Source organism: Ascaphus truei, chromosome 3, assembly GCF_040206685.1.
Source record: "Ascaphus truei isolate aAscTru1 chromosome 3, aAscTru1.hap1, whole genome shotgun sequence".
Taxonomy (NCBI): domain Eukaryota; kingdom Metazoa; phylum Chordata; class Amphibia; order Anura; family Ascaphidae; genus Ascaphus; species Ascaphus truei.
The window spans coordinates 214,245,266-214,265,289 of record NC_134485.1 but is presented as its reverse complement, the minus strand read 5'-3'; the positions used below and the strand labels follow the sequence as shown (position 1 = coordinate 214,265,289).

The following is a 20,024-nucleotide window of genomic DNA, read 5'->3' as shown; positions in this document are numbered from 1 at the left end:
CGTATCCACATCAGTTTTTTGTCTATTGTTACTCCGCTTCAGGAGTCTGTATTCACCACCACATCCATCGTTGAGGGTGAAGTCTCACACAAGCCCCGTGTGAGTCGCTGAAACTAATTGTTTATGTTTCATTTGCTGTATATTTAGTGGCATTCACTAATACCCCTTCCCTCCCATCCCTCTTCAGCAGCACCCCGACAGTTCTTCAGTGATCATGATGTGATGTTTACCGGCTGATGGATCCTCCGTTACACCGGATGCAGGTGAGGCTAGCAGTAGCTGGACTCGTGATTTACTCTGGGGCTCTGTCTAGATAGGGCTCCTCTGTACTTCTACCAGCCGTGCTATTAAAGTCCCCCATCCAGGTTATATTGGTTTATAATGGAAGTGGATCTATGGACATATTAACATTTTAATCTGTTGTTGCGGTGTTCAACTCCGTTTTCTACATACCCACAGTATTTGCTCAGTTTGTAGCATCAGTTTTTCAGGGTTCATTCCCTGGTTTCTCCTGGATCTTGATCAGGCCTTTGATCTAGCTCTCACCACTGATAGAGAGTCTTTGATCAATATGGACAAGAGCCAATCCAGACAGAAATGTCCTGTGGAGAACACTGATGCACCCTACTTAATTATGGGATACAGTAAGCAAGCCGGGGCAATAAAATCCATTATTCGGAAACATTGGGGTACCTTATCTCTCTCTCAAGCTCGATCTGTCTGTCTCCCTCTCTCTCAAGCTTGCTCTGTCTGTCTCCTCTCTCTCAAGCTCGCTCTGTCTGTCTCCCTCTCTCTCAAGCTCTCTCTGTCACTCTGACTCTCTCTGTCACTCTGACTCTCTCTGTCTCACACTCTCTCTGTCACTCTGACTCTCTCTGTCTCACACTCTCTCTGTCTCACACTCTCTCTGTCTCACACTCTCTCTGTCTCACACTCTCTCTGTCTCACACTCTCTCTGTCTCACACTCTGGATATCTTATTTACCCTATATATCTTAACTGCCCTATACCTACACCGAAATAACCTATACCGCTTTCTTTCAGATCTGACTCAAGCTTCACATGGGAGACATCGGAATCCCCCCTAACCCAGAAGACAGGTAAGTAACACCTCCTCTCCAACTTATAACATTGCGGGAATGAGGGTACCTGGACATTGAGGGACTGCGGATCAGGTAAGATCCCAGGTGGGATTGCTGCTTTAGTTATTGTTAAGCGGGGGCGTCCAGACACTGGTTAAAGGGTGCAGGAAACTAGTCATTCACATCTGGCCTTTTTTTCTAAATCCGACATTTACACACACATACACCACAAGAACTAATCGTAGTATAATGTAATACAATAAATAAACTAATGTCAAAAACGAATGTTGTTCTTACTAGGAATTTTTTTTTTTTTTAAAGGGGCGGGACTGGGGGCGGGGCTAGGTGGCGAGTAGATTTTTTGTTCGGCGAGTAGATTTTTTGGTGATTTGTCGACCACTATATATATATATACAGTGGTTGACAAATCACCAAAAAATCTACTCACCACACAAAAAAATCTACTCGCCACCTAGTATCAAACGTGTGCTGCTTGGGCCAATATTTACTCGCCCGGGGGTTAAATCCACTCGCCCGGGGCGAGCAAATGTATAGGTTTGTCGAGCACTGTATATATATATATATATATATATATGCAAATATAACTGTATGCTCATCTGCATGTCTTAGGCAGGTCTGCAACCCCACCTTTCCCCATTATCACCCAGCATACAGCACTTCCACTGCAGCAAGGGATTCTGGGAAATGACATACAAATGAGCACACAGTGTCACTTTTTGCCTCAATAACCATTGAGGCAAAAAGTGACACTGTGTGCTCATTTGCATGTCATTTCCCAGAATCCCTTGCTGCAGTGGAAGTGCTGTATGCTGGGTGATAATGGGGAAAGGCGGGGTTGCAGACCTGCCTAAGACATGCAGATGAGCATACAGTTATATTTGCATATTTGCTTTCCTGTGGAGGGTTTTTGTCACTTTTTTTACTCACCATAACTTAACTCAGTATTATATATATATATATATATATATATATATATATATATATATATATATATATATATATATATATATATATATATATATATATATGTATACATTACCGCATAGCAGCAAAAAGGAGACAGCACTCAGGTGAATGAAAATTAATGTATTAAATACAGCACATAACTTTTTATCACATATATATATATATATATATATATATATATATATATATATAAAATCTACTCGCCGAACAAAAAAATCTACTCGCCACCTACTACTACACGTGTGCTGCTTGGGCCAATAGGAGCTCGCCACGATGTTAAATCCACTCGCCCGGGGCGTGCAAATGTATAGGTTTGTTGAACACTGTGTGTGTGTGTGTGTGTGTGTGTGTGTGTGTGTGTGTGTGTGCAGTGGACTTTCACAAACGCTTGCCACTGAACTGCTACGAATTTCTACCGATCCGGTGTCCAGTACAACTCCCGTGACGTCATCCGCTGGTCCGCGGCATCTACCGTCCCCGGTGGGAACCAAGGAGCATCTGGTGGTGTGTACCCGGTGAGAGACCATCGCGGAGTGCCTGATACGTCAGTTCCTGCAGGCGGTGAACAACGGAGGCAGCATTCTGATCCAGTGGAGTCACGGAGTGATTACAGCAGCAGAGCAGTAGCAGAGCAGCGTTTCCTGGTCCTAGGAGCATGAGTATATCTCATACAATGCTTTTAATTGTTTTATGTTTGTGAGTTCATTTTTATTGAGATTTTTGGGAATTAAATATATCGATTTTTGCACAGTAATGCACTAGGATTTGGCGCTTTTTTTCTTCTTTTATTTTTCTATGCAGGTGGAGAGGGAGTTCGTTGTGCCCTTTAAAAGAAGCTGCCTGTCTGTCCTATTAGTGCTACTGTTACTCCCCAATCATTGGACTTAATTTGTATGGACTCCATAGGACTATCTGCATCTAGCAGATTAAGGAAAGTTCACAGCACCACACAAATATTTTTTTTGTTTAAATTGTATTTAGTAGCTGTTTTTTATTAGACATTGACTGTTATGCAATATTGGTATATTAATTTCATTTTTTAAGGATATATTGGAATAATTTTTTATTTTTATATATTATATTTATTTAGCATTTAGATACCAATATATTTCTGGTTATTCATACACTAGCGCAGACCACTATTGTATATATATATATATATATATATATATATATATATATATATATATATATATATATATATATATACATTACCGCATAGCAGCAAAAAGGAGACAGCACTCAGGTGAATGAAAATTAATGTATTAAATACAGCACATAACTTTTTATCACATATATATATATATATATATATATATATATATATATATATATATATATAAAATCTACTCGCCGAACAAAAAAATCTACTCGCCACCTACTACTACACGTGTGCTGCTTGGGCCAATAGGAGCTCGCCACGATGTTAAATCCACTCGCCCGGGGCGTGCAAATGTATAGGTTTGTTGAACACTGTGTGTGTGTGTGTGTGTGTGTGTGTGTGTGTGTGTGTGTGTGTGTGTGTGTGTGTGTGTGTGTGTGTGTGTGTGTGTGTGTGGTGTGTGTGTGTGTGTATATATATATATATATATATATATATATATACATACACACACACACACATACACATACATACATACAAAAAACAGCGCTAATCACAAAATTTTGGAATATAAAGGTCAAAAATACACCATAACAAATTAAATAAATAATAAATTGGATAGATCAAAATAGTTACAAGTCCAGTCCAGAAATCACACATGTATGTGATAAGTCCAATAAGTAGGGGTATGGATGAATGCCAATTGCAAATGGGAGGCTGCTGTTTATGGGAGAAATCACCCCAAGAAGAATCTGCATTAAAAAAAAAACAAGAAAACAGTGCACAGCCCTAGTGCATTACAAATGGCAAGGTTTTAATAAATAAGAGAGAAAATGCCCACTTACAGAAGGAATAAAATTGATATTCACATAAAGGTATATTTCCCAAATGTACAATACCGTTGGGTTTAACTGTCAGACTGCCGAGAGGGGAGATGATAACGTGGGACCGCCCTGAAGAGCCTCTTAACCGGATCAATCTAGTTGGAGTCTGAGAGAGCCTCCCGATATCCACTCCAAACAGCCACAAGCCGTACAGGGAGGAATAATCACACAGGCAGCCCGCAACCCACTCAAAGCAGCTGAAAAGCTGATGTAAACTCCAGCAGCATGTGAAGAGGGAAATCCACGATACACAGACTGCACCTCGCTGCAGCGTGATGAAGTCACTCTTGGGTGACCGTTCAACCCAGCGGTATTGTACATTTGGGAAAGATACCTTTATGTGAATATCAATTTCATTCCTTCTGTAAGTGGGCATTTTCTCTCTTATTATTTATTAAAACTTTGCCATTTGTAATGCACTAGGGCTGTGCGATAGATATATATATAGAGAGAGAGATACACATACACACATACAATAATGTAAAACCAGGTTCCCAAAACCAGACCTCATAAGATGGTACAGTACATTATATGAGCATATGTTTTAAACATAATGAATATAGGTGAACGTAACAGTTACAGACAACGTTTAGGCTGCGGACATGGTGTCGCAGCCCGTGCGGAGGCTGAGGGAAAGCGGGTGCTTTCCCTGGCCATAGCACTCAGGCCATGGGGGGTGTTCCTAGTTCGCCCTCATTGGGTGAACCGCTCACGTGACCACCCTGTCGCGCGAGAAATCAGTTTTAACTGATTTTTCGTGCATTGCGCGCATCCCTTCCTGCCCCGCGCACACCACATGTACGCGAACACTGCCTTAAGGCAGTCTGTTCGCTCAGCATGCGGACGCGTCCGCGCGGTCTAAGGTATCATGGACGCAGCCTAAAAGAGGTAGGATAGGCCTGCAATGTGCTGTATATACATCAAAGAAAGAAGAAAAGAAAAAAAAACACAGAAGGCCATTAGAATATTCTTTTGAAAAATCTGTTGCGGCTTTATTGCCCGAAGGCTGGTAAACAGAATCCTCTGGGCTTTAATCAATAAGATCTGACACAGCCAATCGCACAACCAGAAACTATTATTCAAGATAATGCCATAGGAACCGTAGTATGCAGTCCCATTCATAATAATAACGACACAGGGCACAATTATAAATGGTGGTAAGGCCTGGTGTCCAGGGACAGTGCGTGAGTCTGGCTATACATGTACAAAACAGATGGCTCTCCACCCCCCACCAGGAACCAGAACCTTAGAATAAACATTATAAATAAATAATCTCCTGAAGGCAACGCAGTTTGTAAAACTTTTACATTCTTCTTCCGTGCTGTGACACATAAGATCATTTGTTTCTTTTTATACATATACTGTAAAGTACAACCGTCCCTAACAGATTATAGGGAAGGGGATGTGGGGGCCAAACGACGAGGTCTACGCTTCATGTACATGAAATGCCCCAAATCCTCACAGTCCAAATCACAACCCTGTTAGACCAATCCCTGGCACACCTGGAAACATCTGCCTGATACCTTATGTTTACCCAAAGCTGCACCCTGCACTGGCAACAACCATGACCAATGCTATCCACACAAACAGAGATGAATTAGGGGGCATCCACTATCCCATGTTGCCCCTACAGCTATGTGCCTCTGGGGCTTTCCGTTTTCTGACTCAAGTCTTACTGAATTATTAGATCAGTCACATACTCTTCTCCTAAATCTCCCTGGTAGAAGCGTTTCCTCTCTTGGGAGGACTTCAGATATAAAGATATTGGACCAAACAAAACCAGCACTGTCACAGCATCTCTGACTTTAGTGCAGAATGGATAGGAGGCCCCTACTCTTGTTGAGGACCTGGTTCAGTTTGCTTATGCTCTGATCAAGCTCCGCCTCCGGTTAGTTCTTCCAGCACACATGCACACGTCCCTGCCCACAACACAGGAGGATAGCGAACTCCACTGCACGAGGCGGTGCCTTGGATCATACAGCAGGTGACATAGCCTCGTGCAGCCCCGGGGAAACACTCCCCCCGTCCCTGTGACTTACCGCAAGAGAATGAGCCCAAGACGAGCAGGGTCAGCGGCAGCATGGCAGCGCCCGGAGACTATATGCTGTCCAGTCCTGACACACCCAAATACAAAATGTCTCACTGTGCCTGTGTGCCCCTCCCTGTTTACCGTTTGTTCAGTTTCACTTTCGTTTCTCATCCACAGACACCTAATTGGCACAGAAGAGTATGAAAGTAATAGGTTTTAACGTTACAATATAACTTTTTTTATATACTATCATACATATAAACGACATTATTTTAGAAACATTGTTATATTTTTGCCAATTGTAATCATGCTTCCTATTATCTTTTATATAGTATGTTTCAGTGAATAAACATGATACATTAGAAGAAATTGATATTCACAGCATTATTAAAATCACTTTATTATAAAGTCAAAATACATATTTAATAGAGGCTCTTTTTTTTTTTTCCCCAAATATTTTTATTAGGCATTGATACAACAGATGATTGTCAGATACATTTCACAGCCTAATACATTAACATTTTAACTTTTTTTGGGGGGGGGGGGGAAGAAAGACAAACTTGGTTGTCATTGAAAAGGGAGTCCTCATAGAAAGAAGACAGAAAGGCAGGGGGGGAGGAGGTGGGGGGGAGGGAAGGGAGGGTGTCCCTGGAGGGAAGGGAGGGTGTTCCCACCCTGGGAGCCACATTCCCGAGTCTGTCAATGTTAGAGCTTAAGCTCCAGAGCTTAGGTGACCGGACTTGATCTCTAAGGAGGTGTTTGTGGGATCCCTTCATCTCGTAAGGAGTATCCAGGGCTCCCATATCTTATAGAATGCAAAGAGCCTTTGTCTGAGCATTGCCGTCAACTTCTCCATAAGCATCACTTCACTGATCCTTTTTTTTATAGACCTTTTGGAGGGGGTGGTTTGTTTCTTCCAGGATGCCGCTATCTCACATCTAGCCGCAGTGAGAATAAAGGAGATTAATTTCCTAGTTGGACGGCCAATTCCGGGTATTGGCCTTGCAAGTAGGAAGGTCAGCGGTTCTATAGGTAGTTCCAGGTCGGTGACCTCTTTTACCAAATTGTGGACCTTAGTCCAGTATTTTACAATTTCCGGACAAGTCCACCAGACGTGGGCCATGTCCCGTCTAAGTCCGCAACCTCTCCAGCATAGGTCTGACGCCAGGGGGTAGATCTGATTTAATCACAGAGGAGTAAGGTACCAGTGGTAGAAAATTTTATAAATATTTTTCTTGGTTGTGGTGCATATGGATGTTCCCGAGGCTGCCAACCAAATTTCATCCCAAATCTCTCTATTGTAATATTCAAGTCAGCTGCCCATTTGAGCATATAGTCGTGGTTTTGGGGGGCCACAGAATGTTCTAAATCGGCGTATATTTCAGAGATTAGTCCCTTTTGGTAGGTGTTTGCTTTGCAGAGCCGCTCGAATTTGGTGAGAGGGGAAAATTCTGGAGTTGGACATATTTTTTGGGCAAAATGTCGAATTTGCAAATATTTGAATGTGTCCAGTTCTCTGATCTTATATTTGGCTCGTACTTCTTGGTAGCTCAGGAGCCTTCCGAGGCTTAGGAGATCCGCAATCGCCCCAATCCCTCTCAGTTTTAATTGCTCATAAAGCTTGGATCTGCATCCCGGGGGGAATTTGGGGTTACTGGGTATGGGCGTAAGCTGTGGGCTAGATGAGCAAAGCCCGAATCTGGTCTTATATTTTGACCAGACCTCCCAGGTGAGTATTGTCGCTTTTAATTTTAAGTTATGTGCTTGTCTATCTCCTCTGTCTAGACTCCAGAGGCAGGCCTGCAGAGAAGGCATTCTGGCATATTTGGACTCTATTTCAATCCAGCAACATTGGGCCGGGTCGGTATTCCACATGACAGCTAGTTTTAATTGTGCTGCTAAATAGTATTTGTGGATGTCTGGGACAGCCATACTCCCTCTTCCACTTGATGCCAACAGGACCGATCTTGCGACTCTGGGTCTTTTGTCCTGCCAGATAAAGTTAAACATTCTGTTTTGTATGTTTTTTAGATCGGTGCCAGGTACATGGACTGGGAGTGTCTGAAATAGTATAATAATCTAGGGAGTATGTTCATCTTAATGGATGTCATTCTCCCAATCCATGAGATCTGGTAACCTTCCCACTGATCCAAGTCTTTTTTGATTGTTTCCCAAAGAGCTGGGTAGTTATCTTGGTATAAAGCTTGGTAGTGCCTTGATATATTTACTCCCAAGTATTTAATATATGAAGAGCACCATCTGTAGCTAAAATTCAATTTGAGTAATTTCACTTCAACTTCTGGTAAGCTGATATTTAGGGCTTCAGATTTTCCACTGTTTATTTTGTATCCTGATACTTTGCCAAAGTCCGTCAGTTCCTTTTGAAGGTTCGGAAGGGAAGTTTGGGGTTTGGACAAAGTTAGAATGATATCATCAGCGAATAGGGATATTTTATAATTTGTTCCTCCTATATCAACTCCCTGTATGTTCATATTATTACGTATTTTTTCGCAAGTGGCTCAATCGTGAGGGCAAAGAGAAGAGGCGATAAGGGGCAGCCCTGTCTTGTACCATTTTTTATTTGAAATCTCTCACATGTTCCGCCTGGGAGTCTGACCGCAGCGGAAGGGTTCTGATAGAGAGCCCGGACACCTTCAAGGAAAGTATCTTTAAAGCCGAATATTTTCAAGGCATTGTCTAGGAATATAAAGAGGGGCGGTCACAGAGGTGGCCAAAAGATGCCTATTTGCACTCGCTAGACCAGTTAGTTAGGCTAGGAAACATTCAATCCTTGGAGATAACTCCATAGCCATACACAATTATAAAATTGTGTATGGCTATGGAGTTATCTCCAAGGATTGAATGTTTCCTAGCCTAACTAACTGGTCTAGCGAGTGCAAATAGGCATCTTTTGGCCACCTCTGTGACCGCCCCTCTTTACCTACTTATATATCCCGTATGCACCCTATTATTCTCTCCCAGTAATATATTTTATTCCAATCCACGGAGAGCGGCAGCCAACCCTTGCCTTGTTATTGTCTAGGAATAGCCAGTCTATCCTATCGAATGCCTTCTCTGCATCTAGGCTCAGTAGCATCGCTTTTGTGTTGGACATATGGACATGATCGATTATATTTATTATTTTACGGGTATTGTCCGTGGCTTGACGCCCCGAGACAAACCCAACTTGGTCCGAATGAATTAGTCTAGGTAAGATGGGGTTCAACCTGTTCGCAAGTATCTTGCTGTATAGTTTGAGGTCGTTGTTCAGTAGGGATATAGGCCTATAGCTTCCGCACTGGGTCGGATCTTTCCCGTCCTTATGGATAATTGCTAAATTAGCTGAGGACATTGATGCTGGGATTGGATTCCCTTCCATAAAAGAGTTGAATAGGTCTAGTAGGTGGGGTGATAATATAGGTAGGAATTTCTTATAGTAAAAATTTGTATAGCCGTCAGGTCCCGGCGCTTTAGAGGTTTTGGATGCCTTCACTGCCGCTGTCAGTTCCTCTAGTGTGATTTTCCCATTCAGCATAGTATTTTCCTCCTCTGTTAGGGAGGGTAAGTTACAATCGTCAAGGTAGTCTACGATTGCCACCAAATCGGCTGAGTGTGGGTTAGCGGAGGAGGTTCTTAAGTTGTATAATTTGGTGTAAAATTTGGTAAGGGGGTAGGGGGGGAGGGGGGGATAGGGAAGGTAAGGAGGGCAGGGAGGGGGGCGAAGGGGGGAGGAAGGACAGGGGGGGGGAGGAGGGGGAGAGACAGGGGGGGGGACATTCAAGAGTCAGCCACTAATAAGTTGTGAAGGGGTAATCACCGCAGACACAATTTTCCAACATCACATTTATAAACGGGTCCTCTGCTATCTAGGAGGGTGAGGAGGGTGGGGGCGAAGGTGGGGGGGGAGGGGAGGGTGGGAAACCTGTATGTGCATTGTTTGTAGGCTTCCTCCCTATACATATACATGTATATGCCCCCTCGGCGTAGCATAACCACAAGTTCTCAGTTTTGTTATTCAAGTACTGCTGCGGCCACGTTTAATCTAACTCTTACCCGGAATTGTTTGGGGCTGTTTTCTTTTGCGGCCAAACTTTGCCGCGCGCCAGCCCATCTCGGCCGCGCGCCAGCCCATCTCCCGTTCAGCGCGAAACTAGAGCCAAAAGTAAACCGAAAGTTAAAAAAAAAAAAACCCGTGTCTGCACGCGGTTTAAAAATACCCGCGGAGAAAGCCGCATTAGACTAAAGAGTGCCGCCACTGTATTACACTAAGTCTGGCTCAGGTGATAGTTATTAAGCACATTCCCACTGCAGGAGAAATATTCTGAGCTAGCATGTACTTCTTATTGTGGTGTGCATGGTAGACTGCAATGGGTACATATTTATATAAAGATTTTAACTGTGAGGAAGGGGGGGGGGCACAGAGATTTACCTTCTAGGGCGAGACTAGCCCAAACGTGACCCTTTTCAACACTTGGTCAGGTATCTCTATGCAAGGCAAACAAATACAACAGGGGATATGGGTCAGAGCAACTGCTCTTGAATCAGTCTCTGGGGTAAGCACTAAACTCGGGGGTCCTTTGAGTACGGGGTCTACTCGGGTTTAATCCTTTTACGGGCCCGTTAAATTGTTGGGCCTGAGTCCCCCCTCTCTATTCACCCCAATATCCCTCTACAGACCGTGGGATGAGGCAAGGATGCCTTCTCCAATCAAGTGGGCTTCTCTTCGTGGGGAGTGTGTCCTTGCTCGAAATGTGGGGGGGGATGTGGGGGGTCGGGTCGGACTGATCAGCTTGAACTCTAGCAGTCTTCCCGCTATCTCCCCCTGTCCGTGGCCTCCAGGTGTTTAAGTGAGGGGGCACTACTCCTCCATCAGCGTCTTTTAAGATCCGGCGCTCGTAGGGAAGGTAATCCCGTGGGTAAGGGGGCTTCCTGTCCCTTTTGCCGGGTACGGAGATGTAAGGTAGGCCTGATATTGTTGGGGTTCTCTGGGGTGGCTCCTCATGGCTTCCATGTAGGGGTCTGTGTGCAACTGTAGAGCGCAGGTAAGTGGCAACGGCCAACTAGGAATGTCAGACACAGTCAAGTGATGCTTGGCATGAAGGGATCACTTACTTCTGCTTTGGGTCTGTGCAGCGATTCTCCGGGAGAGCGGATCAATCTGTCTCCCTCTTCGGGGTCTCCCGAGGATCGTTCGGGCTCCGACCACGAGGGAAGGGGGGAGAGTCCCAGTGCTCTGGCAAATGAAGACATTTCTTCCGGTCGCCGCAGGGCCAGGAACTTTCCGTTTTTAGAAGCAATAAGCTTAAATGGAAACCCCCAACGGTAGCGGACTCTGTTCTCTCGCAGAAATAAAGTTAGTGGTTTGATCTCGCGCCTCCTGTTTACCGTAATTTTGGATCGCTGAATACCTGGAGGACTTCATCTTGGAAGACAACGGTGTCCAGTGTTCGGCAGGCATTCAGGACCTTTTCCTTGGTCGCATAGCTATGGAATCTAACTATTAGATCCCGGCGTCTATTTGGCTCATCCGACCTAGGTCCTAGGGCCCGGTGCGCCCGGTCGATTTCTAGGTCCCTTTGATCCATTTAGCCGCAGACTGTGGTGACGAGTTTGGTCAAGTAGGGCCGCAGGTGGTCCTGGAGGACCGACTCCGGGACGTTCCGAATTCAGAGGTTCTGCCTCCTGTCCCGGTTCTCGTGGTCCTCCATCTCTTCTTTAAGCCCTGCAACTTCTTCTCCCAGCCGGAAGATTTCGTCTTCTGCCTCCATCAGTCTGTGGCGGTCCTCTCCTTGCTTGAGCTCCAGCTCGGCTGTCCTGTCTGCCAGGTCTGATATCTCTCTTTTCAGTTCAGAGACTACCACCTTAAGGTCGTTCTGCAATGATGTGTGCAGCTTATTGTGCATGGTTGTCATAAGTTCCTCCATGTAGGATCTTGAGATCGGGTCTTCTGGGTTGGGGTCTTCCCTTGGTTGCGGGGGCCTGCTTGGCTCAGTGGGAGAGCCTCGTGCGCCGGCGCCATCTTGCATCCCAGCTCTTACTTCGGGGCTTTTCTGCGAGGGGGGAAAGTATTTCGCCACTCCTTGGTTTGTGTTTTTTTTTAATCTCGACTGCATCGTCCCCTTGTTCCTCCGTCTGGTGATGGTTGTGAGAGTGGGGAAACTCGCGGGGGAGAGTTGTCAATTATTGCGTTTGTTAGCACAGGTCCCCGGAGCTATCTCAGCAGTCAACCATGCCGTATGACATCACCGGAAGTCTCTATAGTGGCTTTCTTTTTAATATTTGTATGTTATACATATATATATATAAACAAAAAAGGAAAAGAAAGTAGCGCCAATAGATAAAAAGATATAGATGCAAATAGCAATATATGATATAGAAACAACCTAAGAAAAATAATTAATGATCAATAAACAATAATGTACTAAAATAAACACTTATATACATAATATAACAAATCAAAGTCCAATGTCCAAACCCTAGAAAAAAGTCCTGACAGGTAAAACCAGGATAATGTGCAGGATCCAGGGGCCCACGGAAGCTCTCACATGGAATAACCAGTTCCACAGCAAAATCTATAAGAAAAACAAAACAGAGAGCGCACGCCCCATAGTGTGATACTGTAACATTTAATGTAGGGATGGATGGATGGGGGGATTAAAAACACTCACAATAGAAAGGTAAAATATAAGCAGTATGTGATTAATAATCACCACCAGGCAGGTCCAAACCGCAGCAAATAGGAGTCCACGAACAGCAGGAATCAGTCTCCCAAACAGCACTGGCTCTCCGATTCACTCGAAATCCTCCAAAACAGTCTGGTATCAGAGTTGGCCTTGTTGTAATTCCATGTGCTCCTCGGCCGTAAAGGATACACACAACGTGATGACGTAGTGTCGCAAGGTACGTCCCTGATGCGTTTCGTCGCAACAAATGCAACTTTATCAAAGGGAATGTCCCTGAACAAGAATGGCAATGTATAAGTACTGGAGGGTCTAAATCTTGATTGGTAGTTGAACTAAGTGATAGTACCTCCCCTAGAAACGAGCCGTAGCTTCTCAGAATTGCAATTAAACTTTAACCAATTCAATTAGACTGTTATTTAATTGAAATCTATATATAGTTTTTTCTCCAAAAGAGATAAAATTACATAAACGGACTCTCCAGTAGAGATATACTGCCAAATATTATAGTAACATAGATCCATAAAATACACTGTTATAAATGAGTTAATAATACACTATGTGGTGAAAGAATACTAAAATATATAAAATACATGACAACCTAAAAAGTGCCTCAAATGTTACACTACTATATAAAATAAAATGTAATTTAATAAGTTTAACAAATTACCTAATAGTGTAAAATTTCTATAAAATTAATTACAAAATCCTTGTATGTTAACACTTACATGATATACAATCCAAAAAACAATTGGTTATATTTATAAAAAAACAATAGTACATTCATAAATACACAGGTGACATTTACAATATCTAGCATAGACAAAAAATGGAGATGTCCACATATATCAAATATATTTTTATATTGTTAAATTCAGAAGGAGAAAGGAATGTGAAAAAATATGGATGATGGATGAATGACAAGTGTGGGGGAAGGATGGGATGGTGGGGAGGGGGAAAGGGAGGGGGGAATGAGGGGGGGGTGGGGGTGATAGGATGTTTCAGCAGTGAACGGGGATATGTAAAAAGAGGGTAGGGCCAAAAGGAACAGCAGAGAGTGTTACAAAGAAAACATGCCAATGATGCAAACCTAGCTTATAACAAAGTACTGGTGTCTAAACATTTATTCAGACCACCGGGGGTAAGTGTCCCCAACCGGTGTATCCAAAAGGTCTCCCTTCTACAAAGTATTTTAAAACGGTCACCCCTGATTCACTGGGAGGAATGTGTTCAATACCCATAATTTTTAAGGATTCAGGATCCTTATTGTGTTTGCTATCAAAATGTCTCGGTAAACTATGGGTAGTGACACCATTAATCACATTCCTCCTGTGCTCCAGGAACCTGGTACTAAGGGGCCGAGTGGTGCGACCTACATATTGGAGGCCGCATCCACATTGAATAAGATAAACGATAAATGTACTAAGGCAATTAATATTGCCCCTTACACTGTATCGTTCATCCTTGTGAAGGGAGGCAAACTCCACTGTATTATTTAGATGTTTGCACGTGATGCAACGACTTCTGCCACATCTGTAATTACCAGTAAGGTTCACCGAAGTGGCATCGGCAGCTGCAGCCGTAGATTTTAATTTGCTTGGAGCGATAATGTTTTTAATATTTTTGGCTTTCCTATATACAAATGGAATTTTCTCAGGAATAATATTCCCCAAATGGGGATCACATTTTAGGACACTCCAATGGGTATTTAATATACCCTGGATGGATCTGTGGGATTGGTTAAAGGTGGTAATAAACCTTGAACCCCCATCTACTGTTGATGATCCAATTCTTGGAGTATCATATCTGATATTTTTATTTTTAATAGTACACTTTTTAAGCAGTGAGGACCTGTCAGATAGCTTCACCCTGTTGAGAGAGGATTTCGAGTGAACCGGAGAGCCAGTGCTGTTTGGGAGACTGATTCCAGCCGTTCGTGGACTCCTATTTGCTGCTGTTTGGACCTGCCTGGTGGTGATTATTAATCACATACTGCCTATTTTTAACTTGCATATTGTGAGTGTTTTTAATCCCCCCACCCATCCTTCCCTACATTAAATGTTACAGTATCACACTATGGGGCGTGCGTTCTCTGTTTTGTTTTTCTTATACATATATATATATATATATATATATATATATTTCCCCACTTTTTGTGTTTGATATATGACACGGTTAATCTAGTGGAGTTGCTTGTAACTTTACCTTGTTGATTGGTGACATGATCTGGTGATTGCTGCGAAATTCACATTTTTGCCCGTTTTAATGCTCACAGAGCAAATAAAGGAGTTAGGTGTCACTTGTTTAATTGCTGAACCGTACGAAGCAACAAATCCCAAAATGTTGTGCGTTTCTCTATCTGGAAAATAAAAAAATACGGTTGAAAAAAAAAATGGCGATTTGACTGCATCTTTCGTAAAGAGCGCATCTGAATTCTTCCTACAAAATAGAAGTGTAATATATCCCAAGTGGTAGCAAAGAATATTGTATCCTGATTTTTGATAAACTGCTTTGTGCTTTTAAAACATCCGTTTCACAAGCTCAGCCTCTTTAAACTAATTTGCTCAAAACAGTGTCAATATTGAGAGCAGTAATATGACCTGGTAGATACCAGAAGTCAAAGATACAGTTTCCAGTGAATGCCAGTGAATTTCCAGTGAATGGAGCAGGTAAGGGAGGAGTTAAATAGCACACCTAGGCAAAATGCTTTGGTTTCAGGATAGATGTAGTACTATGTACTATAATGGGGGAATAAAAGGATGGTGTGTGGCCGAGGACGCGTGTTCTAAGTGAAACTTTGTGTTGTCACTGAAATTGTGTTTTGATGTTTATGATTGAATGAAAGACTTTTGAGAGTATAATTTATTTTTCTGCAGAAATTTCCATAGTTTATAAAAGTACTGGTACTGTGGCAGGTTTGCTTATTCAAGTACTGATTAGTATGGGTATTTATTGTGGCTGCTTTTACTTGTATTAATAACAGTACACAGGTAATAAGGTAGAAGAGAAATACCCAAGTAGTATACTGTAAGCAGTAATTGTGGGTGGGCGAGGGGGGGGGGGTAATAAGGGCAGCAACTGTGGGGGCATTTATTACTGGAGTAACATAGCTATAACAGTGCAAAATTATTACTCGGGACAGACAAGGTAGATTAATACCCAGGCAGCGTGTGGAGATCAAACCTATCAAGGGGGAGGGACTTGGTGCCCCAGCCATTGCTTCTCTAATCAACTCTATCTTGTCTTCAGGCCATCTCCCCAACACCTGGAAAACTGCCAGAGTTGTCCCAATCTTCAAACTTTGGGACAAAAACACTGTCTCAAACTACAGGACAATCTATCTTCTCCCAATACTATCCAAAGTCATGGAAAAATGTGTTCACTCCCAGCTAAGCAATTACTATACCAAGACAAATTTCCCTAGCCATTTCCAATCTGGCTTCCGCCCCAAACACTCCACGGTAACTACCCTGCTAAATGTTTGCAATGATGTCCAGTGTGGAATGAAACTGGGACAATTTACTGGTGCAATATTCCTAGATTTTGCAAAGGCGTTTGAAACTAGTGATCATGTTATCTTGCTTAACAAACTCCAATGCTCTGGAATAGGGATGCATGCTTTAAACTGGTTTCATTCCTACCTATGAGGTATATCCCAACATGTGTCTATATCGGGCACTAACTACAACCCCTTGGATATCACCTGCGGTGTCCCCCAAGGCTCTGCTCTGGGTCCCTACTCTTCTCAGTGTTCATTAATGATCATCCTACAGCTTGTAAGGAAGCCTCAATACACATGTACAGTATGTGGATGACTCAATCACACAGCCCTAACCTTGGACATGTACTTCAATCTGACTTAATGAGACTTGAAAATTAGATTTCCCAAAACAAACTGTTTCTAAACACTGACAAGACTGTAACAATGGTATTTGGGACCAAAGCTACATTTCTAAAGCTTCCAATGAAGGAGCTACAGATCAGAACCAACTCTAATACTATCCTAGCCCCTGTTACTAATTTCAACTATTTGGGCATATGGTTTGACTCCCATTTAACATTTATGTTGCACATTGATACCCTTACATCCAAAACCTTTGCCAAACTAGGTGTACTATATAGGAACAAATCCTCCCTAAATCTGCTGGTCAGAAAGCATATCGTACCGTAGATGCTGATGCTAATTAAAGACTATGGGGACATAGTACAGCTTAACTCCGTTATAGCGCGATCCGCTAATACGCGAATCCGCAATAACGCGGTATTCACGTGGCTCCCGTTTTTAAGTTAATTACATTTTTTGGGGGTGGGGGGGTTTGAGCAAAATTGTGACAAAACATTCATAAAAGCTTAAAATAAAAACACAAACTCACCAAACAGCACAATAGAACAGAAGAATACTGTATAAGTGAATAGGACATAAGCTGAAGATCTCCTACCTCTTCTCTTTATGGGATTGTGCTGCCACTGCTCCGTGGGTGGCTGTGGGCGCTATTTGCGGGCTGTGGGTTCTGTGCGCTGTGCGCGCTCTGTGGGAACTCTGTGTGCAGTGTGAGTTCTGGGCGCTGTGGGCGTTCAAGGCCATGATCACAAAGCACCCTACCACTTCAAAGGCCAGCATCTTTCATGTTAACCGAAAGACCACACAGAGTGAATTACCAAAAGACCACACAGAATTACCCCCTCTGCTCACACAGTACCCCCCTGCTCACAGTATCCCCCCCTGCTCACACAGTAACCACACCTGCTCACACAGTAACCCCACCTGCTCACACAGTAACCCCACCTGCTCATACAGTACCCCACCTACTCACACAGTAACCCCACCTGCTCATACAGTACCCCCCTGCTAACACAGTACCCCCCTGCTCACACAGTAACCCCACCTGCTCACACAGTAACCCCCCCTACTCACACAGTACCCCCCTGCTCACACAGTACCCCTCCCTGCTCATACAGTACCCCCCTGCTCACACAGTACCCCCCCTGCTCAAAGTACCCCCCTTCTCAAAATATCCCCCCCGTTCACAGTACCCCCCCTGCTCACAGTACCCCCCCTGCTGAAAATATCACCCCTGCTCAAAGTACACCCCTGCTCAAAATATCCCCCCCTGCTCACAGTACCCCCCATGCTCACAGCCCCCCCCCTGCTCACAGTACCCCCCATGCTCACAGCCCCCCCTTGCTCAAAGTACCCCCCTGCTCACAGTACCCTCCTGCTCAAAATATCCCCCCTGCTCAAACAGTAACCCCCCTCCCTACTCACACAGTAACACACACACACACACACACACACACACACACACACACACACACACACACACTGTCCGCCCATACTGTCTGTGTAGTGTTTCGTCCATAGCCATGAACAGCGCATGTGTCTGGATGTGAAGAGAGCATTGCACATGGCTCATGTAACCCCACAGTCTCTTCTTTGAAACCCGATCTGATGCACATGCGCAGTGCTTCGTTGTGATCGTAACACAGCAGTGATATGCTGTGGCATTCCTAACACTAGCAGAGACCGGGAGAAAAGCTGCCAGATGCCAGGTAAATAAGAGCTGTGTGCGGTTGCCCCACCGGGTCTGGGAATGCTGGGAGAGTTCTCAGCTTTCCCCCTCCGGCGGACGCGATAGCACTGATGCGGCGGCCATTTTTTTAAATATTTTTTTTTGTTGTTGCGGCGTCCATTTTGTTTTTTCGCGACCCCGTTAATAACGCGGTGGTCTCGGGTGGCCCCCGAGGACCGTGCTATAACGGAGTTAAGCTGTATATGGCACGGCACCCCAAACTCACCTTGACAAAATTGATACCCTCTACAACTCAATATGTTGCTTTGTCCTCCAATGCAATTACAACACACATTACTGCAAAATGCTCAAAGAACTAGATTGGTCATCACTTGAGTCTAGGCGCAAAGTTCATCTCTTCTGTCTTGCCTTCAAATACTTTCTGGGCAAGCTACCCTCCAATCTGAACAAGCTCCTCACCCCTACCACATGCAGAACTTATCATCTGAGATCTGACTCCAAAAGACTATTCACAGTCCCAAGGTTCCACAAAGTATCCGGCCGCTCCTCCTTCTCTTACCGTGCATCCCAAAACTGGACTATCACATCCACCACCAGTTTAAGTTCTTTCAAAACTAAAGATGTATCACATTTAAATCTGGTCTGCAACTGTTATATACGCATATATTATCTTTAACTGTGCATGCAATGTCTTGTATATGTAACATGGTAAGTCCATTCTACCTGTCTTTCCCACTGTTACGCAAGGCCCTAGTAAGTGCAGGGCAGTAACAGGTTAATTCTGTGGGTATTACATCTCCCTGCATCCTCCTCTGTGATGGACATCAGTGAGTTGGTGACTCATAGGCCTAAACAGGTTATCAGGATGGGTACAACAGATCATAAGACTACCCCTTCTAGAAGAATCCTAATCAGAGGAGTGTCCCAAAGTTAGTCAGCCTAGCTCTGCCCTGTGAGGTGTGAGCATGGGCTGTCAGCCTCTCCCATGGTGTGGATGAGCTGGCCCACCTCAGGCCTGAGGAACATCTAGACTCCAGGCCCCATACTATCGGGGTAAGCATCATCTGAAGTCCTGGGATGTTGGAGTAACATCTTATGCTGTATGAAGAGTTGCAGCATGTCCAATAAACTACCTGTTCAACTATACCTCTGCCTGGGTGTCAGTTCCTGGGCAGGAGGGGTAAGGAGTGCAATGGTGTGGACTGACATCCATAGCAAGGATCCCATCACCGCTGGAGGTGCTGAAATCATGAGCAGAACCCAGAGACCATCCGCAAGCCTGTCCTGTTTCCCCTTACCACTGCGGCAAACTCAGCTCTCATGTACTAGTAGGTATGCTCCAGCACCACACTACAGAGTAATTAAGTCCTCCTCACAGAGGTGGGGGGAGGGGGGTGGAAGGGGAGGGGGAAGATGGGTTACATATATAATGTACTGTATAACCATTTTCACTCATTGTAACCATGTATTTGTAACCATGTATTTGTCATTATAACTCTGTGCCCAGGACATACTAGAAAACGAGAGGTAACTCTCAATGTATTAGTTCCTGGTAAAACATTTTTATAAATAAATAAACTGGTAATCGTACTCTTGGAACCTATTACTTAGACTTGGATCACCCTATTAATACTTGTGTAACAGTAATACACAATGTCTGAATTGGCAGAGTATCAACTGCTTTTCCCGTTAAAAAAAAGCCTAGGTATTCCTTGTCAGGATTGCCTCAA

The 20,024-nt window shown here is 43.8% G+C and overlaps 1 protein-coding gene across 4 annotated transcripts in view; it reads right to left on the bottom strand.

The window, feature by feature from the left end:
* The window catches only part of CD47 (CD47 molecule), a 90,969-nt gene extending 84,749 nt beyond the window's left edge, over positions 1-6,220 (bottom strand). For all 4 annotated transcript variants that reach the window (XM_075590079.1, XM_075590080.1, XM_075590082.1 and 1 more), the window contains exon 1: positions 6,094-6,220. In XM_075590079.1, the coding sequence (XP_075446194.1) occupies positions 6,094-6,136 (43 nt within the window). In that variant the 5' untranslated portion in view covers positions 6,137-6,220. The remainder of the gene's footprint in view (positions 1-6,093) is intronic.
* Between the last annotated feature and the right edge of the window lie 13,804 nt (positions 6,221-20,024).